This window comes from Microtus pennsylvanicus, chromosome X (assembly GCF_037038515.1).
Source record: "Microtus pennsylvanicus isolate mMicPen1 chromosome X, mMicPen1.hap1, whole genome shotgun sequence".
NCBI classification, from domain to species: Eukaryota; Metazoa; Chordata; class Mammalia; order Rodentia; family Cricetidae; genus Microtus; species Microtus pennsylvanicus.
The window spans coordinates 84,059,397-84,084,338 of record NC_134601.1 but is presented as its reverse complement, the minus strand read 5'-3'; the positions used below and the strand labels follow the sequence as shown (position 1 = coordinate 84,084,338).

At 42.7% G+C, this 24,942-nt stretch overlaps 1 protein-coding gene across 1 annotated transcript; it reads left to right on the top strand.

Annotated features, from left to right (window-relative positions):
- The first annotated feature begins 12,483 nt into the window (after nucleotides 1-12,483).
- Nucleotides 12,484-20,776, top strand: Cdx4 (caudal type homeobox 4). Its single transcript, XM_075957818.1, has 3 exons — nucleotides 12,484-12,985; nucleotides 18,428-18,573; nucleotides 19,729-20,776. The coding sequence occupies exons 1-3, from the start codon at nucleotides 12,484-12,486 to the stop codon at nucleotides 19,933-19,935; spliced, it is 855 nt and encodes a 284-aa protein (XP_075813933.1). The 3' UTR covers nucleotides 19,936-20,776.
- Nucleotides 20,777-24,942: the final 4,166 nt, after the last annotated feature.

Sequence of the window (24,942 nt, the reverse complement as noted above, 5' to 3'; positions counted from 1 at the left end):
AGTACAAATGATACCTCAAATTTAGAATTTTCAATAAATTACATGTAATATTCAGCATTTTATCATACATAGGATTTGTATTAAATAATCTTGTTTGACTATAAGCTACGGTAAATATTCTCAATGTTTTTAAGATGGGCTAGGGTAAGCTATGATGTTCAGCAGGTTAGTTGTTTCAAATATATTTTCAATTTATAATACCTTCAACTCATGACAATTCACGGTGTAACCCTATGGCTAAAAGTATCTGTACTGAAGGAGAAAAAGAAAGATGGAAGATGACATTAAAAGGCATTGATAATTCGTATGAAACTACAGTAACCAAGACAGAGCTGGATGATTAAAAAGAGAACCCTGACTGCTCTTTGGACTGGAGGGGGAGGGGGAAGGGGAAGGAGAAAGGGGGAGGGAAATTGGAGGAAGGGAGGAGGTGAAAAATTTTTTTTTTGGTTTTTTTCGAGACAGGGTTTCTCTGTAGCTTTGGAGTCTGTCCTGGAACTAGCTCTTGTAGACCAGGTTGCTCTCGAACTCACAGAGATCTGTCTGCCTCTGCCTCCCAAGTGCTGGGATTAAAGGCATGCGCCACCACCGCCTAGCATGTCTTAAATCTCAACAGTGACCTACTCTCTAGGCCATAGAACCCGGAGGCATGTCCCGTGCCCCACCCCCCTGAGCCCAGAAGAACTGGGAACAGTCTCTCCACACCACAACTCCATACCCCCACAGCATCTGCAACCACCAGAGACTTGGGCCCGCCCCCAACCTGAAGAGGTGAATATCTGGGGGTTCTAAATTCTAGGCCAGTGTCTCTGAAGGCACATCCCGTGCCTCACCCCCACCCAACTGGAGCCCAGGAAAGCTGGGAGCAGCCTCCCCATGGCCCCAACCATGCCCTTTATCCTGTAATAAACAGAACCTTCATCCAGTAACTGATGGAAGCAGAGGCAGAGATCCACAGCTAAGCACTGCCCGAGTTCCTGGAGTCCAGTCATAGAGAGGAACGACATTATGATCAAAGGGGCCAAGACCATGATAGGGATACCCACAGAAACAGCTGACTCAAGCTAGTGGGAGCTCACTGACCCTGGACTGACAGCTGGGGAACCAGCATAAGACTGACCTAGGCCCTCTAAATGTGGGTGACAGTTGTGGGCCACTGGCAGTGGAGCCAGTATTCATCCCTAGTACATGAACTGGCTCTTTGGAGCCCATTCCCTGCGAAGAGATACCTTGCTCAGCCTAGATTGGGGGTGGGGGCTCGGTCCTGCCTCAAGTGATGTGATGGACTTTGCTGACTCCCCACGGGAGGCCTCACCTTCTCTGTGGAGTGGATGGCGGGTGGGATGGGGAGAAGGTGGGGAGAGTGAGAGGGAGAGAGAGGGAACTGGAATTGGTACGCAAAATAAGATTGTTTTATAAATAAATAAATAAATAAATAAATACTCAACAATGAGGGCCGATGGAATGGCTTAGCATTTAAACAATTTGCCACCAAGCCTAAAGCCCTGAGTTCGAGCCCTATATGGTAGAAGGAGAGAACCGATTCCCCCGAGTTGTTATCTGGCTCCCACACACATGCCCCGACATGTCCTCCCTGCAACACATGAATAAATAAGTAAATGGAATTCGTTTTTAAACTCAACAATAAGAAAATAATCTGCTTTTAATATGAGCAAAACTCTTGAATACCTCACTGAAAAGGTAGATAGACAAGAGGAAAAAGTTCAATATTGAAGCCTGAGGTTCATGTGGACATCTGTGGTCTGGGAGGCCAGTGGTGGCCATGTCCATGTCCAAGGCGCATGCTAGGTTGGTGTCTGGGCTCTGTGTTGCCCACAGGCCACGTTGTTGTCCCTAGCCTGTGCTGCTGCCAAGGGCTATGAAGGTGGCCACGCCTGTGCTGAAGCAGAAGGCCTTGTTGATATCCGTGGTCTGTACTGCCACCAGAGACCAGTCTGTGGCATGTGCTACCACACCAGAGGCCATGTGGATGTCCATGATTCCTGCTCCCACAGACTGTGAAGGGCAAAGAAGCTTCTTTTGCAGTGTGATCAATGATGGCAGAATCAAAGTTGAAAAGGAGACGTAGAAAGCTTCTGTGTCAATCTCTCCCCCAATCCCCCTCCCCCTCCCCATGCCACCCCCAAAAGAAGCAGCCACAACAGGAAGTGGTTGTGATAAGGATGCAAAAGTGTAGCCTTCCACAACTGAGGACTTCTGGTGTGTGTGGGGGGGGGACAGGGACACAACGCGACTCAGTTTTCTTTAAGGGGCTGGTCACTGGGAGTCTAACCATGCTCCAATCAGTATATAGACAACACAAATTGGACTTTTTCTTCTTTTTGTAGGGGAGGTTACAAGGGTGGGGGGACATAGATCTGGGAGGACTGGGAAGTGAGTGTGATGGGGTGAATTATGTGAAATTCCCAAATAATCAATAATAATATTATGTTAGAAAAATGTTGAACATCAGATATTAGGGCATTACAATGACCAGAATTCAGAGCACGGTCAACACTACACTAAATACTGGCAAGGATGTAGGACAACTGTAACTCCCATGTGTTGCTAGAGGAAAGAAAAACAGTAGAGACACTTTTTGAAGATTCTCTGGCATCTTCCCACAAACCAAATATGCTATTGTCATATAATCCATTAGTTGTGCTTCCTGATATTTACTCAAATGCACTGAAAACATGTCTACACAAAAATTTGCACATGGGCTGGGCAGTGGTGGCACATGCCTTTAATCCCAGCACTCTGGAGGCAGAGGCAGGTGGATTTCTGTGAGTTCAAGGCCAACCTGGTCTACAAGAACTAGTTCCAGATCAGGCTCCAAAGCTACAGAGAAACCCTGTTTCAAGAAAACCAAAAGACAAAAAAAGTTGCATGTGGATACATCTTTACCTGTAATTGTCAAGATGTCCTTTAGCGGGCAGATGGATAAATAAACTACAGTATATTTAAACAATAGAATATTAGTCACTGCTAGAAATTAATGAGGTGTAAAGCTGTGAGAGACATAGTGGAACTTTATATATGTATTTCGGAGTGAAAGAAGATGATCTGAAAATGTTATATACTATCTAAGTCTGACTATATGGCATTTTGGTAAAGATCAAACAGAATTAGCTAAAAAGAACTGGAGTTGCTAAGGGACAGAGATAGATAAGTATGAATAGGCAAAGATTAGACCAATAGGGCAATGAAAATATCCTATATAGTCCTGTATCGGTGCATACAGTCATATATTTGACAACACCCACAAAACATAGTATCAAAAATAAACCCTAACCCCATCCTAGCGCAATACTGACGAATATCTTGCATATCATCTTAGAACTTTCATCTGGCGATGGATGGAGATAGAGACAGAGACCCACACTGGAGCACTGGACTGAGCTCCCAAGGTCCCAATGAGGAGCAGAAGGAGGGAGAACATGAGCAAAGAAGTCGGGACCACGAGGGGTGCACCCACCCACTGAGACAGTGGAGCTGATCTACTGGGAGCTCACCAAGGCCAGCTGGACTATTACCAAAAAAAGCATGGGATAAAACTGAACTCTCTGATCATGACGAACAATGAGGGCTGATGAGACGCCAAGGACAATGGCACGCAGTTTTGATCCTACGCAATCTGCTGGCTTGGTGGGAGCCTAGCCAGTTTGGATGTTCACCTTCCTAGATATGGATGGAGGGGGGAGGACCTAGGACTTACCACAGGGCAGGGAACCCTGACTGCTCTTTGGACTGGAGAGGGAGGGGGAGAGGAGTGGGGGGAAGGGGAGAGGGGTGGGAGGAGGGGGAGAAGAGTGGGAGGAGGGGGAGGGAAAGGGGAGGCTGGGAGGAGGTGAAAATTTGTTTTTTTTTCTTTATTCTTCTTTTATCAATTAAAAAAAAATAAAAAAAAACAAACAAAAAAATAAATAAACCCTAAAACTAGAGTTTGCACCACTACGATGACAAATGGTTATGGCTGATGAAGTTGTGAATGTGGTTTTATTTTACTTTGATCAACTTGCTCACCCATTCCAGCACCTTCTGGACCTTACAGCAAGGCATGTTCTACTTCAGAACTTATCTTTCCTGTTACAGTCTTGCAACTTTCCCTTGTCATGCTGTCTTCCTCATTTATGGCCACAGTATCTAACCTGTGTTTTCCAAGTCCCAATCCCTAGGCAAGCATGAAAAATGTCTTAAGACTAAAGGGTTTTTAAGCAGCTTTGTGCTGGATTTTTCTTTTTGTTTTAACCTTGGGCCAGTTACCAGGTCTCAATGAATTTTCAATCATACCCCTTTCCTCTACTAACATGTAAAACAGAACTGAAAGCCATTTGATCCCTTTGATTTTGGTGAGTCTGATGGAAATGTCCAGGAGCAAATGCCTGGGTTCTGCCTGGGAGTACATACGTGCTCTTGAACTGGACTTCTGCTTCTGTTCCTCCAGCAGCCAGTTAAGACTTGAAGTTCCTCTTTTTCTGTTTTAGTGTCAATCATTTTTATTCTGTCTAGCTATCATTAAGACCCCTCTGCTATGGTTACAACACTGGTTTTACAATATCTCCTTATTGGGGTTGATCTTTGCTTTCCTTTGCCCTCTCTCTTTTGCAAAACCCTTCCCATATACATGTCTGAGAGCTGCACATTCGGCAGTGGCCCCTACTTGCCTCCTCATACACAACTCCTCCCTCCCAGAGTGAAGTTGTCCTCGAATGTCTAAGAAGCCTATTTCTTCACTACGTTAACTTTTGGCTTTCACCTAGCTTTGGATCTCCACAGTGTCTTTTATTCTCATTAACCAAAACTGGAGATCTGACCCTTCAATTAAGGTTACTATATGGTGTGGAAGGTCCTTCTGTCTATGTGTTGCTTTTATTGGTTAATGAATAAAGAACTGCTTTGAGCCTATAGCAGGGTAGAACAGAACTAGGTGGGAAAAGCTGGGCTGTATGCTGGGAGAGAGAAGGCAGAGTCAGAGAGATGCCATGGAGCCACCAGAGATAGGTGTGCTGAAACTTTTCTGGTAGGCCACGACCTCATGGTGATACACAGATTAATAGAAATGGGTTAAATTAATATGTAAGAGTTAGTCAATAAGAAGCTAGAGCTAATGGGCTAAGCAGTGATTTAATTAATACAGTTTCTATGTGATTATTTTGGAGCTAAGCTAGCCAGGTGGTCAGAAACCAATAAGCAGCCTCCCACTACAACTACAGAACTCTAGTCCTCAACCATTCCAATGGGTACTTGTCCTAATTCTTCACATTCTCACAAGATACTCTGATCTTATTATAAAGCATACTTTGGTCTTTCTTTGACCAATTAGAACCATTAATGATTCTTATTCTCTAAAATACCTTCTTTGGAAGTGCAAATATTCATCAGAGTGATGAAGGTGGTCAGAAGATGAAGTACATCTAGCATCACTAAGGCTTCAACAAGATAAAGGAGAAAGGTGGGAATGCATAAGTAGATTGCAGTACAAAGCTTGAATGGAGAGTCAATAGGCAGAGAAGTCCACACTGTTCTCAGTCTTCATACCAATTACCAAGCATTCCATTCATGGGTGGAGCCAAGGAGACATGGTAGGGCCATACTTTGTAGTCATCCACAGACATTCTGTGGATGATAGCAATATCCGTTGGTGCACTGAACCCTCTCGGCATCACTGTAGAGAGATTTCTGTTGTCTGGCCCACTTTTCATATTGAAAACTGAAGCTGAAAGAAGTGGAGTGCCTTGTGGAGGTCCATAGTGAATATGCTTGGGTTTTCCCAGTTACATGGATTATCTCCTAGTGTGTGCCTTGCGTAAGTTTCTGATCTAATCTCACCCTCAGTCCAGCAGAAATGGACTTAAGTTCTGAACTCTGGTGTGTCCTTCTCAGGACTAGGAGGAACCCTAAGATTGACAACAGGATCCAACCTCTATAAGACAAAGAAATCATTTTGCCCTTCAAATCCCTTGACAAAGGCTCAAGCCTGGCCCCCGGCTGGGCCAGGGAGGTGGAGAAAGTGGTTAGAGAGGAATGTGCTAGGATGGAGAGATGCTCCCAACTGCTCTAAGCAGCGTTAAGGGACCAATCTAGGTTTAGAAAAAAATTGTCAAGCCAGGAGGTGGTGGCACACGCGTTTAATCCCAGCACTCAGGGGGCAGAGGTCAGAGGATCTCTGTGAATTGAAGGTCAGCCAGGTCTACAGAGCGAGTTCCAGGACAGGCTCCAAAGCTACAGAGAAACTTTGTCTCAGAAAAAAAAAGAGGAGAAAAGAAAGAAGAAAGAAAGAAAGAAAGAAAGAAAGAAAGAAAGAAAGAAAGAAAGAAAGAGTCAAGTGATGAGTTCTCCGAAGCATTAGAAGGTTTAATCAGATTCCCATGTCCATCAATAATTTCACATTCAGTGTCTCCTTCAGACATTAAAGTTAATCTGGACAACGAGAGGAATCATCGGAGGGTTTGAAGCTCCATGCCACCTATGCTTCTGTAAATTTCACTCCCTGTAGTAAAGCTGCCTCTTTGGTTAATATTCCAGTTAAGAAAGAAATCAAAAGTTGCTTTTAAATAAACTAGATTCCTTGTCTGTTCCTTTCCCAACACACACACACATAAATTTATACATGCACTCACATGTACACAAAACAAAACTGGACAATCCTGAAGTGGAACCCCGGCAAGCACTGGGCAGTATTATTACCAGCCCTGCCCCCATACCCTGCAAATGGGTCACTGGGTCACCATGGTTTCCAATCCACAATCCAAAGGTCCTTTCACCATCCAAAGGTCCTTTACTGATTCAGTATATAAATATTTCCCCAAACTGCCGAGTAGAGGGTGTTCCGTTCTAGTGGACACAAACACATCAGCCCATGTTCTCTCAGAGTGCTTAGATCCCAAAAGAGTCAGAGAAGCCTTCAAACAGTGACAATTATTTAGAACAGGCATCTCTGATGGGACTCAAACAAAAGGAAGATAACTTTCGGAGAGGAGAATTACTCCATGAGACTTTAGCGAGGAATTAGTTATTGCAGCTAAGTCTTGTGAGACAGAGAGAAATTGAATTTTTTTCCTTTCTATAAGTTGAAGATTGTGAAGACAGTTCTGGCACAGAAAGAACATAGGCAAGAAGAGTACCTTTTAGTGGAAACAATGAGAAGATAGTTGACAGACCTGTTTTCCAATCATAGTTCTATCCTTCAGTCCCTTAAAAATATTACCCTCTCAAGCCCTCTGTCTCCTCATGTGTAACATTGGATTCATTGGGTTACGTTATTTTCTCCTCTCTCTTCCCTTTCCTCTTTCCCATTTCCTTTCTAACCCCTTCTCCTTTATATTTATTTATTTATTTAGACAGGGCCTCTTTCTGTAGCCCTCACTGGCCTGAACTCACTGTGGAGACCGGTTTTAACCGCGTGGCAATCTTCCACCTCAGCTTTCCAAGTGCTAGGATGACAGTCATGAGCCACCATGTACTGTTACAGGACTTGCAAAGGTCCTCCATGTCTCTTTGTGCTGACGTATTATTTCAAATACCACGTAGACTAGTTTGCCTCAGGATAGAATAAGTAAAAGAATAACTCAGAGCCTCAGTCTGTTCATCTCTAAAATGGGAACAGTAAACCATTTGTGGAGTTCTTGTGAAGATGAAGTGAGAGCAACGTGGGAAGTACCTGGAGGTACATTACCTAGAGGGAGCGAATGGCCTTGATCCTTCTCCCTTGCACAGGACTTTTCATTAGCCTTTTACTGGCCAATTACTTTTTATTTCTTCTCAGAAACAACTTTAAAATATACATAGAATCCATCTCCACTGCCACTCACAAATTTGCAATAAATATTTAATTGATCTTCCTAACTCCATCTTGCCTGCTTATAGTGTTTGGTAATTTGTTTGTTTCCTTGTTCATTAGTTTTGAGGGAGGCTCTCATGCAGTCCAGGTTGCCCTCAAACTTACTATGTCACTGAAGATGGCACTGAAAACCAGATTCTCCTCCCTCTACCTGCCAAATGCTGGGGTTGCTGATAGATGTGTTCTTCCATGCCAAATTTATACTTTATTTTAAATTCAATGTCCAAAGCAATTCATGGTATTCATCGACTCCAAACCCCACAATATCTGTATCTCATTTAGAGAAAAACCTAATCGTAATCCTAATTACAAAGTTTTGCTCCTCCTTCAGCATTTGGACCTCATGTAGTCTTTAACCGCAAAGCCTTTCTCCGATAGAAAACAAACATTCTCTTTCTTTTTTTCTTTTTTTTGGGGGGTGGGGGGGTTCGAGACAGGGTTTTTCTGCAGCTTTGCTTTGGAGCCTGTCCTGGAACTAGCTGTATAGACCAGGCTGGCCTCGAACTCACAGAGATCCACCTGCCTCTGTCTCCCGAGTGCTGGGATTAAGGGCATGCGCCACCACGGCTGGCATAAACATTCTCTTTCTACTTGGTCCCTTGGTATAGATCTTTCCTCATGGCATATTCCATCAACTCTTGTGATTTATGCACATAGTGTTTCTAAGAGAAATTCTTGGAGACCACTACATTTAAATTGCAGCATCTCTCTTCAACAGTCCACATCACCTATTGCTTTCTTTTCCTTCATAAAAGTTATTGCTGTTTGACATACCACAAAATGTAATTATCTAATAACATCCCATTAGAATAAAAGCTTAAGGGCCAGTGAGATGGTTCAGTTGCTGACAAGCTTTCCAAAGTCCAATCTCCAGGATTCACAAGGCAGAAGAAGATCAACTCCTCCTACAAGGTGTCGTCTGACCTCGGCATTCCAACACACACACAAAGAAAACAAATAAACAAACAATAAACAAACAAATAAATGTTTAAAAATAGGATCCAAGCTTAATAAGGTCAGAGGCTTTATTCATAAACAGCTCAGCACCCAGAACTTCATAAAATACTTGTTCTTCTCTATCTCACTACAATGAGTGGAAGCTTTCACTGCTTTCTCGAGATCCTGGGACCAGTAGGGAAGGATGCAGGAGAAGAAGGGGACAATGACCAAAAACGTCTGTTTCTAGTGAGAAACTGCCTTATGTGATTATATGACACCATATTAAAGGCAATGTAGGCTTCTGTGCTTTGAGGCAACCCAGGAGGAGAGGATGCTGGGCATTCTCAGGAAAACCCTAGATTCTAGCTTTCTAGGATCTTAAAAACCTTGAGTTTGGAGGAAGGGACACTTGACTTCCGCTATAAACAGGATCCTTTGGTGCCAAAGACTGAAACAAGAGGGTGCACCTGAAAACAAGTTTATGTGGGGCCTTGTATCTTCATGTGCTTCCTATTCAATAATATGAGTTGTTTGTTCCATCATATTGCTTTACTCTGAAAAGGCATAAAAGTCTGAGTACATTCACTGTGTTAAAGGCTCCCATTCAACAAGTTAGTGTGAACAGGTTTACACCAACCTGCATCAAACCAATAGGCAGCTTGGTACTGTCTGAATTAGCAACTCACAGACTAGTTAGTGCTAAGCCCTGATACTGGTACAGCTTGGTACTGTCTGAATTAGCAACTCACAGACTAGTTAGTGCTAAGCCCTGACACTGGTACAGCTGGAGCTGGAATTCCCAGAGTCAAGGTGGTGGAACCACCAGTCTAGCCAGAAGTCTTTGGAAATTTGGATTAAGGAGGCCACCCATGTACCCCAATCAACAGCTGGCATGACAGGGTAAAGTGAACAAAACCCAAAACCTGTGTGTCCTGTGCTCTGCCCTGGCTGCTTCAGCATGACCAGCACACTCATGTCTAAATGTCATCATATTAAGGGCACTTCTGAACTTTCTTTGTGGGGTAAAGCTTAGGTTGAACATTACAAGAAGGCCACAGAGGCTGCTTTATTTAAGAAACTTAAAGCCTAGAACAACACCAAAAAAACTGACACCACAGCCAAGAGTAATTGGTCAGCATAAACTGGACTCATTTTTGGCTTGGTTTGCTTTATTAAAGGAGGAGGACTGGAGAGATGGTGAGTAGTTAAGAGCATATACTGCTCTTCCAGAGGACCAGCGTTAGACTCCTAGAACCCACATCCAGTGACTTACAACCTCCTGAAAGGTCTAGTCAGCTCTGGCCTCTGCAGGCACCTGCACTCACAAGCATGCACAAGAATGCACATGAAGACACACACTTAAAAATAATAATAATAAATCTTCAAATAGAGAGAGAACACAAAGTTGGGTGGGTAGGAAGGAGGTGGGGTGAATCTGGGAGAAGTTGAGAGATGAATATGATTCAAGTGTACTGTATGAAATTCTCCAAAAATTAATAAAATACATAAAAAACTCTACGCCTTAAAAAAAAAACAAAAACAAATGAGAGCTGGCAAGAACAAAATGAGAAAGTGTCATTGTATCCAGTTCAAGGGATCTTGCAACCTCTATAATTACAGTGGTGACAGCAAGACCTTCAGAAACATCCTTGGAATTGCTTTGCTTAATGTAAGCAAACTGCTCTTGATGGGCGTGGGAGAGATTTCTGCATTTGGACTAACAGTGTTTCCCGAAAGTTAGATGAATCGTATGCCACTAGGTTTAAAACTGTTTCCCTCAAGTAACCATAGCCTTCACATGTACAAGTTAATCAATACAGACATCGGCAGAATCTTGAAAAGCCCAGAGAGCCAAAGAGCAACGGCACAGGAAGATTCATCAGACTCCTGAACAAGAACCAACTAAGAACCTGAGAATCGTGTTGAAGCTAAACCCACAAACAAGGACCTCCACATTCCAACACATGTGCAACACACATAACAGAACACCATCTTCACCAAGCCAAAAAAGGCAAAGAAGGGGTAAAGAAGAAGTAGGGACAAAAGAAAGAGAGAGAGAGAGAGAGAGAGAGAGAGAGAGAGAGAGAGAGAGAGAGAGAGAGAGAGAAAGAGAGAGAAGAAAGAAAGTAAGTGCAGCAGCAAAAACCAAATCAGATGAGGGCTGAGAGAAGATGTTGAGAAGAAGGGGATACAAAGGGGTGCAAAAAATGGGATACAAAGAAGGGGTGCAGAGAAAGACAGTGCAAAGATGAGTGCAGAAAAGTGGTACGGAGATGATGGTACATAGAGGGATATATGAAGGGGTGCGCAGAGGAGTCTACAAAGAAGGGGTACAGAGAACACAGCTTAGAGCAGGGGCCACAGACCAAGAAAGTCAGCAAGGAAAGAAAGCTGTTGGTGTTTTAAGAATGAAGAAGCCTTTGCAGGGAAAGCTGCAACTTCCACAAAACCATTAAATGAAAAGAAACCAGCTAAAAAGGGGGTGAGGGAACCAATCTCACAAACTATTAAAATCTGTTTTGTGTCTAAAGAGTCAAATAATTGGGGACAGCTTATTTGAATTAAAAACCTGATCAAGAATGCCATCAAAAATGTATCTGATGAATAAATGGATACAGCAGGCAAGCTGGTTACACGCTTCATCTTAGTGAACCCTGTCTTGTAATGTAGATACAGTTGGGGCTTCTATTTTTAAATGGATGAAAGGGTCTGGGGATATAAGTGATAGAATGATTACCTAGCTCATCCTTTTGGAAGGAAATTGCAAGTCTGCTGCAGCTGCCATGGATTTGAGACGGCAAGAATTCCTTTCCTTTGGGGCACTGACTTGGATGCAGAAAGAGACACTCAAACTAGTACATTAATATGACATTCAGACAACGCACTATCCACTTGTCCCCCCCCCCATAATCTATATGCTTCATTATTCTTTAGTGTGTGCGAGTTTGTTAAGCATCCAACCAAATCAGTCTTCCATTCAATTATAATCTAACTTTAGGAAGCCAGAGTAGAAACGTTCGTTAGTGCTGTATCCCCAGTTCCTACAATACTTCCTGACACACAGTGGATAGTGAATATATATATTTGTGAAACAAATATCCGCCCATGGAAACAAAGTCCCCTCCTTGAGGAGTGTGTGGGTGTGAAAGAAGGGAAAATCCTTTACAGTGGCATGATGGGTCGGTGCCAAGTGGAAAACCCATACCAGAGGAGACCAGGAGAGCAGGCTGGGAAGGGGAAGATCAGAGAAAGGCAGGCCTCAGACTCCTTTTAAAGGAGCTGGTCAGAAATCTCTTGAGTAACAACTGCCTCCAAAAGTGCAAAACTGGTGCTAAGGAAGCAGAAGAATCCCAGAAAACGGCACAGAAAGACCGGGAGACAGCGGAGAAGGTCTTGCCTGAAGAAGTGAACAAGATCCTGTGGAAGCGAAATGACCCTTCATTTGAATGCAAATGCTATGCAAAGCCTGAAGCCCCTTGACGTCAGCCCAGCCTTTGGTGGCCCTCCTACGTCCCACTACCAGTCACCTGGAAACCTGGTGGAAGAAAGGGAGATTGGAGTTAGTCCCAGACGCACAGAGGAGCCAGTGGTGCAGCTAGTGCTGACCCATTGATTCTCTCCTGCGTCTCAAATTCGGGTTGGGCTAAGTTTACAGGGACCTCAGGATGGCTTAGGGGGCAACTTCTTCTATCCAAGTCATCATGTATGGAAGCTGCCTTTTGGAAAAAGAAGCGGGCATGTACCCAGGCACTCTCAGGAGCCCTGGAGGAGGCAGCACAGCAGGGGTGGGTACCTCTGGAGGTAGTGGTAGTCCGCTGCCTGCCTCCAACTTCACTACGGCCCCAGCTTATCCACACTACATGGGGTACCCTCATATGCCTAACATGGATCCTCATGGGCCGTCGCTGGGAGCCTGGAGCTCACCCTACAGTCCGCCCAGGGAAGACTGGAGTACATACCCTGGGCCGTCCAGTACGATGGGCACAGTGCCCATTAACGACATGACCTCAAGCTCTCCGGTTTTTGGCTCACCAGACTACAGCAATCTACGCCCCACCAGTGGCGCAAGCAACGGTGGTAGCCTGCCAGCCCCGGCCAGCGAGTCACTGGCCTCCATCGACTCGGGCACCGCTGGTGCCAGTTCTCCCAGCAGGAGCCGCCACAGCCCCTACGCGTGGATGCGCAAGACTGTGCAGGTGACCGGTAAGTGATCTATCCCCGCACCGACCCTTTCCTCCCTGCTTTACTCTTGGTCCGCCTGCCTGCCCTCTTACTCTTCACTACCCCCGCCCTCCAGGAGAGTTCTGTTAAGCAGCCCACAGCGTAGCCGGTTGGCAGGATAAGTACTTCCCGCCTTTGCGCCTAGGTTCAAAGCCGGCCAAAAGCAGTGCTTGAGACGAAACCTCTCTTCTGGATAGTTGGGGTTTTTGGTTGGTTTGGTTTGGTTTTATTTACCCTTTCTGGATCAGTCAAAAGAGTGAGCACATGGGTTCCTGATGAACCATAAGGATCGGGATCCAACCCTGTCGTTGCCCAGATGGGAAAACAGATGCACATGTGATGGACGGTGCGGGGTGGAGGAGACGAGAGCTGAAGCTGTTACGATGCTGGTCTGTTCTTTCTTCAAATCTTTTCCCACCCTGGTGTGCAGACTTGCCAAAAACTGGTGATGCTCAACTTAGTAGGTGCTTAACTGGCAACCGACGACCCTTGTCTATGAAGGCTTCCAAAGCAAAGCGTCTCCGTTATAGGACTCTCAAGGAAACTGCAGCTTCCTTCGCCCAAATTAGCAATGTCTGAAACCTATCACTTTCCAACGTCCCTTTGCACCGAGGGAAGCGTTGAGGCAGCGAGGTTACAGCACTGAGCTGTCATTTCATATGACACAACACTCACACCTGCCAAGGTACAACCAGCATTATCCCCCAATAAGTGCCTAAAGCCCTCATTGCTATTCCAGCAGGTGTCCACGAACTGCAGGGGCAGAATGCAAGTCTGCGACAGCGACAACACACAAGATAGCATACAGATGCCAGTTTAAGGTCTAATGTCGCTGCCCAGCAAGCCCTCATGGGCAACCACTGGGAGCGGGGAGTTGTTGGAGAGGCGCATAGAGAAAGTGAAGGATCCTTAGCTTTAATTTTGGACAGGGATGGGGTGACTCTCTTGTTTTCAGCTGCGGTTGTTCTCTTATCACTTTCTTATTATTCTAATACTTGCTCCGTTAATATAAAAAATAGTGACGTTTGACTATCACATTCATCCCCTCTGGAGAAGCAAACATATGTCAATAGCATTTGTCCACAGTAATTATGTTGTTCATAATCCCGTGTTTTCTCTTCTCTCTCTTCCAAAAAGCAAAGGTGTGAGGATAGGAAGGTACCATGCCCCACCTCTAGGAGAATTTTCAGCCAGAAGGAGGAAGCTCCAGTTTCATTATTAGGGTTAAAAGTAACACTTACAAGTTTGCTTAAAGGCCTGTGGTGGTAGACAGCATTAAAAAGAAAACAAGGGTGAGTCATATCACTTTCAAAAATGAGGTTAGGGGAGGGCGTCCATCCCTAGAGCTGCTGTTATATCTAATCTTGGGGATAAAATTAACATCCATTCATTAAAACCTAATAATAAGCAAAATACACATTTTTTTAAAAAGACATACTTTGCAACACGTTAAGGGAAGGATGCCACTGGCTTGTTGCTTTTAATAAAAAACGATGAGGAGAAAGAGACATGATAGGAAAATTATGTTGTGATGAATTTTCTGCTGATAAAGGTAAAACACAAGAGTTTAAGCCTTTCATCTGATATATATCTCAGAGCTTTCTTTGGATAATTCTGATGCCAAGAGAAGTTGAGAAGGAGCCTCCTTAGTCTGTGTACCTTCATCTGTTAAACCCTCAAACCTGACTTATACCATCTGCGGGGTTTTCTCTTCAGTGTTGTTTAGAAGGTGAACACTGAGAATGATCTTGCAACTGCTCGGACTTGGTTAACCAACTATTTCATTTGAACTCCTTAGAAGCTATAGGTTTGCTATATTCTCGTAGCTCAGGTTGTTATTTATCGACAATCTTAAAAGACGATGAATATGCATAAGAGCACAGCACAGTACACACATAAGTAATGCTTTGCATAGTCTGGGATTCTAGATTCACTGAGTCTCTTCCATGATATCAGGCCATAAACTCCACAAAAATAAGTGGCATCACCCCATTGGACTCTCTGGACCAAAATGTACCCCTTTACATGATTAGCAAACAGAGCAGGGGTTAAGTGTTTGTAAAATGAATGAATGAATGAGTCAGATCTCCCGAAGCTTTCTGCTCACCTTGGAGCATTGCAGAACATGTGGTTTAGGGCTGAGAGGAAAGATCTATGGACAGCAAACTGGAAATAGCCCTTCCCTTGGTTAAGGCAATCCAATGACAGGTTTGGACATTAATGAAGATAATTGAAAGAGACTTTAGTTAACGTGGGGGGAGCATTCATTACAGCTATGATTCCTAATGAAAGCGAGGAGATTGACATGAAGAATAAATTACTGCCTTCCAAATGATTATAGTTTTTCTTAGTATTCTATTCCAAACACATGTCTTTTCAGAGCTTTTACAAAATCTTATCCAAAAGTTTCTATGAATGTCAACATTTTCATACAGGCTCGTATTTTAAACAATGCCCAGTGCATGAGAACAAGTCGGGTTTGTTGGGTTTTTTTTTCATTTTCTTTAGTACAGAACTATGACCCTGTATGAGCGTTGGTCAAGCACCATCCTAAGCAGAGCTAGAAAGACACTGCCCTGTTTATAAAAGGGAAGTAAGTTTGATTCTTATTAAGCCACTCAACACTAAGGGAATAAAAATTAAAAGTTCTATTCAATTAGGACACTTCACAAACCGAGTTGCTTAATAATCCCTGAAGCTTACCATTGTCTTCCTTGGCTTTCCATATTTTGTTGGTGAATTTCTTAAATGAATTTGGATGTGATTTTTAGTTAAAAGCATAAAGGATTGCCATTAGGTAAACAGTCATCATGGTGGTACAGCCTTTTTAAGAAAACTGGCTTTCCATCATGATCCTAAATAACGCTTCATGAGGACTTTTCTGCCTATAGCACTTTGACTACTCAGAGTCTCTCCACTAAGCACAGTTTCAAACACACTTATGGTGATAGTAAGTCATCACATGTGGTGACATTGCCTTATGAACTGTGAGGGTGCTGTCTCCTGGGCGCTGGGAAGGAGCACTATGAACTATGGAAGTGTTTGTTCATATCTTTGTAGAAGAAGTAATGAAATTCTTCCTTTAGGGAAATGGAAATAGCTCTTTAATAAATCTTCGCCTTTTTTCATCCCTAAATCAACTCTCAATATTGGCTGAGAAGGAAATTCTCTGCTCTCAAAATGTCATTGTCTCTGGAAAAAACAGGAATGTAAACAATAAAAGCAAGTCCTCTTCATGCTTTCTTTGTGTTCGGCTTTAGTTATGGAGACGTGGCCATTATCCTCTACCAGAAAGTGTCCAAATCCCTGCACTCATCAGGGGAAGAGGCAACGGGGGTTCTGAGAAGGCAGCCCAAGAGGAGTTGCAGGAAATATCTATTTGTTTCTCTTTGTAAACTGTGCAGGTAGTACACTCCCCTGTCTTCTTGGGGGTTTAGGTCTTATCTATCAGATTGGGGCTACAGACCCCTTTTAACACTTGTTTAGCTTTGATATGCATCTAGGCCCTTCTCATCGCTCCTTTCTTTGGAGGTTATATTGCCGGAAAGGGTGAGCATTTTCATGGCAAATAAAGAGGCCTGGTCTTGACTTTTATTGTCCTCAGAAGAAACTGCAAGAGGGGAATTTATGACCAATGGGGGTGGGGAAGGACCACAACCTTTCCAGAGTTCTTGAAGTCTGGTTATATTTACTGATTAATTGACTGAACTGAAGACACAGACACACACAAGTTGAATTTTAACCTCTCTGCTTCAAGTTAAAATTTAAACTCAGTCCCTTTTGGATCAGGAAGGGTTTTAGGGAATATCTCCTCAAAATTATATTTTAATCCTAAAATTTGAGGTTCTGAAAACATTAGAACTCAGGTTTTCCTTTTTCATCCTTCAGCATACATTCTGTCTTTGGAATATGCCAAAGTCAGATCCCTTGTTTCCTATGTTTCTCTATGGATTCAGAAATCCTGCTCAAAGGTTGGGGCTGTGAGGCAAGTTAATTGGCTGGGACCCATCATTTCAAGGGAGTGAATTTTCATTTCATTAAGTAGCACATATCGAGCCATTTAGTTGAATCCTAAGCTAGATCTGTTTCTGCATCCATGACCCCCCCCCTTCCTGGAGATGAAAGGGTGTCTGACATTTGTTTAGGGCTTGTAAATTCCAAGCCAATTGGTTGATGTTCCTGAATGTAAAGAAGGTTCAGGATGGGATCCATGCTATGTAGCTCCTTTGTTAGGCCTGTGCTGCATCTTAACACCTCAATGGAGTTTAGGGACCCACTTTAAAGAAGTCTTTGTCCTACAGGTCGCCCCCCAAAATCTCACATCAAAAACAACCAGAGAAGATCAGAAGAAGTTTCTAAAAGCCACAGAGAAAAAGAGCACGATCCTAGAGGGGGTTAGAGAAACTGAAAAGAAAGGGAAACTTCCTAATCACCTTTGGAAAATTTGAAAGGAGGAATAAAACTCCGTTTGAAGGAGAGCATGAGAAATTAGCTCAATGTTGTAACGCAAGCCAAATGTTTGGATATCCTTTCAAAGCACGTGCAATGCTCACTTCAGTCTGCTTAAGTCAACATGTCCTCCTTCACCCATTCACTAGCCACTTGGAGATAAAAATGCCTTAAGACTCCCACAGGAAAGCTATTACTTTTTGTAACAAATAATAGGAGCTATTTTGAAACATAATTTGCTAAATAACAATGAATATTTTCTTTTCAAACTATACAAATTCATTCTAGGTAGCACATGTAATTACGTCAGGATTCCAGAATAGTTTGCCACACTTGGAATTACACTTCCCAACAGGTTTAAACTGGGAATAAATCTAGCATACTGAACTGGGCATCAAAGGTACATGCTTGGGTCTATACTCCTAAGCTCACCAGCACAAATTCACTTACGTATACTGAACCTTGGGTTCCTTATTTATACAATGGGGATAATACATTTTCTGCATAATTCAACAGAGTAGGTAAGATGCTTAATGGGAAACAGTCATGAAAGAACTGCCTAAAATGTAATTCATGGTGGGTGTTGCCATTGCTATTCATTCAGTTGTTATATGTGGATGGAAATGGAATGAAATTCATGGGTTGAGTGTTTATTTTAAATGTTTTGATATAGCAGTGGGCCAATAGAGTAGCTATAATCTGACTGATCATTTCAGGAGAAACATTAAAAAGATATTTGTTTCATATATATATGTGTGTGTGTGTGTGTATTGGAATGATTAGATATAAATATCATGGCCACAGATAATAATGCATTTAATGGAGAAATAGACATGACATATTGGATTTTAAAATACATTGGCTTTAAAATTTAAAGTAAAAAAATGAAAGGAAGAAGAGTAACTGGTTCCTTCAACCCAAATAATCTCCAAAGGAGGAGAATAAGATGAAATGTCATGCTTTCTCCCCCAACAGGGAAAACCAGAACAAAAGAAAAGTATCGTGTGGTTTACACTGATCATCAAAGGCTGGAGCTGGAAAAGGAATTTCACTGCAATAGATACATCACCATCCGGAGGAAGTCAGAGCTGGCAGTTAACCTGGGCCTTTCTGAGAGACAGGTATTATGAAACATATCCCATGTAGTCATTTCAATTGTCTAGGGTTTGGAGGAAATAGCAAAATAGAGGATATATGCTTTCCTCAAGCACCGCTAAACCCACACTCAGCCTATGTTGTTTCATTGGCCTTTGGGTTGATTAACTATTGAACGGGTGGGTATCATGTGGGCCTGGGAATAAGAGATGGAGTGGAGAGATGCAAAGAGATTTTAATTCCAATACAGTTCAACAATCAAGTCAAACCTTGATCTGATCTCTCGAGTAGTACTGAGTGGGAGAAGTGAAAATTTCACAACTCTGGCACTGTCCGCTCCCTATCAGTCAAACAAACTACAAGAGGAACTGCACACTAGTGCAACTCCATGGATGGAGCTTTTCTGCCATTCAAGAGAAGGAACGCAATCTTCTTTGGGCTGTATGATGTTATGATGTCTGCCTTGAATTTAGTTAACTGTGAGTACTCAATGAAGATCAAGTTACAGCAAAGGTCAGCAGTTTCCACTCATTCGGATTTTGCAATTACATGAGCACCTGGTGATTTCCCCCTCAAGTCTAAAAGTGATGCTAGAATCATAGAAGTCTATAGAAAAAGGTAAAGTCCATTAATACACAGCCTTATCTCTTGCCGTTTGCATTCCATCCATGCGTAGGCACATTAACACCACTCTGGTGCTGATTTCCAACAAGAAATAGATGATATTTCATGACCCTGCTCATTCAGGTCTAGGTGTTGCTAACTTTTTAATATAAGGAAGTTTCTCTTAATGACTGACTGTAATCACCTTTGCTATTTAAATTGTTCTTTCTCATCAGCAGTCCTTGCTATCTTTATCTAATTGTTTCTACTTGTGTGACAGAGGATGCAAGGGAGTTTTGCGCTCAAAGTTGGTAGACCTAGATTTGATGATTTCAGTCTCATTTCCTGCAAAGCACCTGCCCTCTCTGCGCCACAGCTTTTTAGAACCTGTAAAATGGGTATACTTCACAAGGTTACCATGAGACTCAAATGAGGGGATGTTCAGGAAGGGGCCTTGTAAGACTAGCAGTCACTGTGTTTGACCACAGTCAGAGTAGTCCCCAATAAGCATAAAGCATTTTGTGTTTCAGGTGAAAATGCATTTTGTGTTTCAGGTGAAAATGCATTTTGTGTTTCAGGTAAAAATCTGGTTTCAGAATCGCAGAGCCAAGGAGAGGAAGATGATCAAGAAGAAAATCTCCCAGTTTGAGAACAGTGGAAGTTCCGTGCAAAGTGACTCTGGCTCCATCAGCCCTGGGGAGCTGCCTAACACGTTTTTCACCACTCCATCCGCTGTCCGTGGATTTCAGCCAATTGAGATACAACAAGTCATAGTCTCCGAATGAAACAAGAGCAGGAAACAGAAGCACCCTTCCCATTGCAGTGTCTCTCTGGCCTCTAAGATAACAGCAGGGCAGTTGAGATTGGATGTAACTCTTTAGAAGGCAGAATTCCAAATAAGTGGACACACAATGAGTTGCAGAGATTTTAGAAGTCTCTAACGTTCAGAAACTATTCCCGGATAATTCCTATTCTACGCTGTTCTATGTGGGCCTGGGCGGGAAGCTCAGTGATAAGTTTTGCTACTTAAAGTCTAGACTCACGAGCCCTTGCAACTTTCTTCACAATTTCAGAAACTTGCTTGTGAACAGATTTTAAAACGCAGTCCTGCCCAGAGGCACATGTACACATATGTTCTTGTGTTTGTTATTTGATTCTGAGCGTCTTTGTGGTCCTTTTTAGGGAATAGGAGTAAAGTAAGCAGACATTTCTCTCTAGATACCTTTTCAAGCAGTAATTCAAAACGCCCAGTCTTCCTAACAAGCTAACTTTGTAAGACAGCATCAGGAGGTTATTACAAATCTATTGCCACTGGCTAATAAAACGAAGATCACTTTTCCCCTCAGATAATACTCACCTGCCATCAAATACCTAATCATAGAACTTGGGAGATGTAACCATTTCAAATCTTGTCAGAACAATAAAATCAGACTAGAAGAACACAGGCCAATTTAATTGAGTCGATAGCAAGGCAGATCGTCACCACACAGAATAAACTGCCCTGCGCTCTCAAAGAGCTGTGGTTCACCACTTAGAAGGACACAATCTGGGTTTTCAAATGGTGCTACAGTGAGTAGGGTGGCTGGCACTTTTGTGTTGGCATGGTGCACAGTTTACATATCAAAGTGGCCAAAGATTAGGACTCCGGTTTTAAGACAAGGTCTCACAATTACCTATTTGGGAGTTGAAAATAAGAACTGTGTCTTCCCAGTCCTTAAGAAAATGTCAGAAAAGGAGCTTATAGTTCAAGGCTTCTGCTGAGGATACATCAATTAGTGCTGAAAGATTTGGAAAACCTTCCACTTCTGACCTGACCTCTTGAAAGTATATTCCTTACAACACACTTATGAGGAAGGTATCAATCACCCCATCTTACTGATTTGGAAAATGAACTGTGAATATCGGGTCACTTTCCAAAGACATAAAAGAAGACAATTACTGCCGCTGATGAGGACCTCAGCCTCCCTGGAATGCTAAGTCCAAACTCATTCTTAATACCTAAAGGATGCACCTTCAGCTGTAACAGTCCCATTTACCTGGAAGTTGCCCTTTCTTACTGTAAAACCTATTGATGTTTCTCTATTTCACTAGACTCTGAAAAAAACTGGATTTTTTTCTTAATAGCATAGTAAAGGCATTTTCTCTCAAAAGACATGTTAATTCTTTCTCTGAGTGCTGAGAAAAAGATACACCCCCTACTTTTATGGCTACATTACAGTGGTATATACTGGAGGCACGGAAACACCAAAGCTCAAAGGTTGTACTCCAAGTAGCCTTCAATAAGGAAGGGAGGTGGGGAGGGGCAAGGCAGGGATGAAAACTCAACAACTGGCCAACAATGTTCAGTGGGTTAAATGGGGAATTAAGGAGGGACAGTTTTTTCATTATTTTTCAAATTTATGCATGCTATTTTTACTCTGGTTTTTTTTATCCGCAAGGAATTTGTGGACTTTAGAAGAGCCTGCAATCTATTCAGTGTTCCAGTCTTCAAACACTTCACTTAACAGCGCTGATCTTATCTTAGAGTTTGTGTGCAACTACAAAGAAAGACCATTGGGAGGACCTGGCCTATTTCCAAATAAAGAAGGAAGTAAGGCCGAAGGAAAGTTTTCCACTGTTGGCTCAAATCCAGAGAACTGGCCACTTCTCTGGTTGAAACATTTTAACATTACCAAGTCAAATCAAGAAGGGAAGGGGAGCCACTAAGGAAGAACTGGAACGGCGGAATCTATTAGAAGGTGATGTGGAGAGCACTTGAGAGGTGGTTATCAGTCTACAGAGATGCTGCAAAGGGGCTGGGAGTGTAGCTCAGTTTATAGAGTGCTTGCCTGGCATGGAGGCCTAGGGCCAGTCTCCAGCACTGCATACATGGAGCATGGAAGCTCATGCCTATCATCCCAGAACTCAGGGGATAAGGCTAGAGGGTCTTTGGCTCTATAATGAGCTTGAAGGTAGCCTGGGCAGCTAGACCCTGCCCTTCCAAAAAGAAATACTGCAAAAATAATTTCAGCAGTTATTACAACTCTGATAACAAAAAAGGCAAGGAATCTAATGATGAGTTTAGTCTATATAGGTAGCCACATTATATAGTTTAGATTCTGTCCCTCAAACAGGGATTACTGGCTCTCATATTCATACGTGAATATGCTACTGAGAAGAGATACAAATAATAGACAATTACTGCGTTTCCCACATAAAGGGAATTAATAGGTTTGAAAGGTGGAGCTGACCTGGGAATATGATCATTAAGTCTTCAGAGTGGCAGTGCAAAGCAAAGAAGTCCTGTACATTAATAATAAACTGATACTAAAAGTACATAGGACCATGGTGTTAAAAAGATATACTAAAGCGCGAAATAAGAGCTGGGTTTCTAGTTTGACCTGGTTGTGTAGCTGAAGAGCTGTGTGATTTTGGTTAAGCCACCTGAGCAATCAGAGTCTGTTATGTTATTGGGGTTTTTTTTTAAGTGTTTTGGAATGACTGTAAAAGTTTATTCTAGTTTTAACACTCTTAACATGTTTGGGAAGGCCCTATGCTTTTACCTTTGTCCAAAAATCATACAAAATTTCAATCTCTCTCTCTGATATTTTATTCAAGGCTTAAAATATCACTGTCGGAGATTTCTTGCTTTAGTCTCAAAGACTCTTAACATCTTCAAGGTCTTATTTCATGCCATCCTCATCTGTAAAGCATGGATTTTGAGTTCAGTTTTACCAGTCTCTGAAACTCTAGTCCATAGCTACCAAATAAATGCCAGCCTTTAATCCCAGAACTTGGGAGACAGAGGCAAGCAGATCTCTATGAGTTTCAGTCCATTCTGATTTAAAAAAAAAAAAAAACAGCAAAAAGAACACTTAAATACAACTGGAAAAGGGCTGGAGAGATGGCTCAGTGGTTAAGAGCATTGCCTGCTCCTCCAAAGGTCCTGAGTTCAATTCCCAGCAACCACATGGTGGCTCACAACCATCTGTAATGAGATCTGGTGGCCTCTTCAGGCATACATATAGACAGAATATTGTATACATAATAAATAAATAAATTTTAAAAAATACGATTGGAAGAGACAGGTACTTAAACTGACAGTCATTTCTCTAATCCCTTTCAAACATGAAAGGCCTTTTCTAAGTGTATCACAGGAAATGTTCCTGAGCAGAAGGGAAGGAACCTCATGACATAAGGTTGCTATAAAATAATAAACTCAAATTGGTTAGACTGAGTTTTTACTTTTAATTGTATGTAAGCATTTATTTCAGATAACTTCACAACTCAATTATCTGTCAGACAAAATGTCTCTTTCCTTGTCTGCCAGTATAACCTTGTCTGACACTGCACTACCCTAATAGTGCAGTTTAGAAAATGATACAAACCGGGCAGTGGTGGCGCATGCCTTTAATCCCAAGTGCTGGGAGTTTGAGGCCAGCCTGGTCTACAGAGTGAGTTTCAGGTCAGGCTCCAAAGCTACAGAGAAACCCTGTCTCGAAAAAGCAAAAAGAAGAGAGAGAAACACACTTAATAGAATCTGTGAACTCTGTAACACATCACTTACTTTGCAGACAAGCACATTATAAAAATCACAAAAGGCAAAGAAAATGAAGTGGAAAGATCCTTGAAAAAATGGTGAAGCCCTGAGCATGTCTTACACCTTTAATCCCAGTACTAGGAAGGTGAAGGCAGGAGGGTCAAGAGGTGATGTTCAAGGACAACTTGGACTGTATAATGAGTTCAAAGCCAGTCTGGGCTACATGAAACTGTCTCAATAACAAAAATAGAAAGAAAGAATAATGTCAAAATGTTCCAATTTTGATCAAAGACATGAACTTATCTACCCATGAATCTTAATAAATTCCAAGTAAGATAAAATCAGAGATTACACTAAAGCACATTAAAATGAAATAAAATTAAGGCAGAAGACGACCAGAGGCCCCGTGGTAAGGGCTGGACAGGCACCACTCTGATGATTATGTGGTGGAGAAATGGGACAGAGAAGCAGAATGGTTCATGTGCTGTGGAGAGAGGAAGAACTGGAGGGCCAACAGCTTTGTGAGTGGTCTTACTGCCACCTGAGGCCTTGTGATGTCTGGGCCAAGCTGCCAGTGAGGGCCTAGTCTCGGTCTCAGGCCCTACTGCAGGTGGGATCTGGGTTTATGTTCATGGTCCCTATTACCACCAAAAGCCATGAGGATGTCTGTGGTCTGGGCTGCCTCTTGAAGCTATGTTGCTGCCCGAGGGCCATGCTGTGCTGGCCTCACCCCTCACTTGAAGTAGGATAGTTGGCCCCACCCCTCACCAACCAACCATCACACAGTGGTACCCAGCAGTGGCATTGATGGGGGGGGTGTCGTATTAGAAGCATAGCCACAGGAGCTCCGTGAGTCTGGGCAACAGCAAGATTTCTGAGGAGTCTCAGTGAGGATCCAGTACTGATGGGGTAACAAAAGCCAAACACCTCTAACCAGACCGATGACTCATTGCTATGAGCATTTGCCAGCAAAGCTGTGTGGGCAAAAGGGAATTTTAATGTACTGCTTAGTCCTCAAGCACTCTATAAAATATGAGTGTCAAAAACACACAGTATATAGATCACCCATCCTGAGATGTCCATCTTGGACATGGGGGCATATCTACTAAAATTACTTGTAAATATTGGAGCAACGTTGGCCTATAAACCTCAAGATGAGAAAAGATTTGCTTTATTATGAAATCCTCACAATTTCCTAAAGTACTTGGAAAAGACTTCTGGGACTTTGCTTGGTGTCAAATGATTTTAATGTGGCTTCTCTTCGTTAGCCCTA

Bases quoted from the DNA above. Each gene is read 5' to 3' on its own strand.
- Cdx4 (XM_075957818.1), top strand. From the start codon at position 12,484: ATGTATGGAAGCTGCCTTTTGGAAAAAGAAGCGGGCATGTACCCAGGC. The intron at 12,986-18,427 runs GTAAGTGATCTA...CTCCCCCAACAG, and splicing joins CAAGACTGTGCAGGTGACCG to GGAAAACCAGAACAAAAGAA. The intron at 18,574-19,728 runs GTATTATGAAAC...TTTGTGTTTCAG, and splicing joins TGGGCCTTTCTGAGAGACAG to GTAAAAATCTGGTTTCAGAA.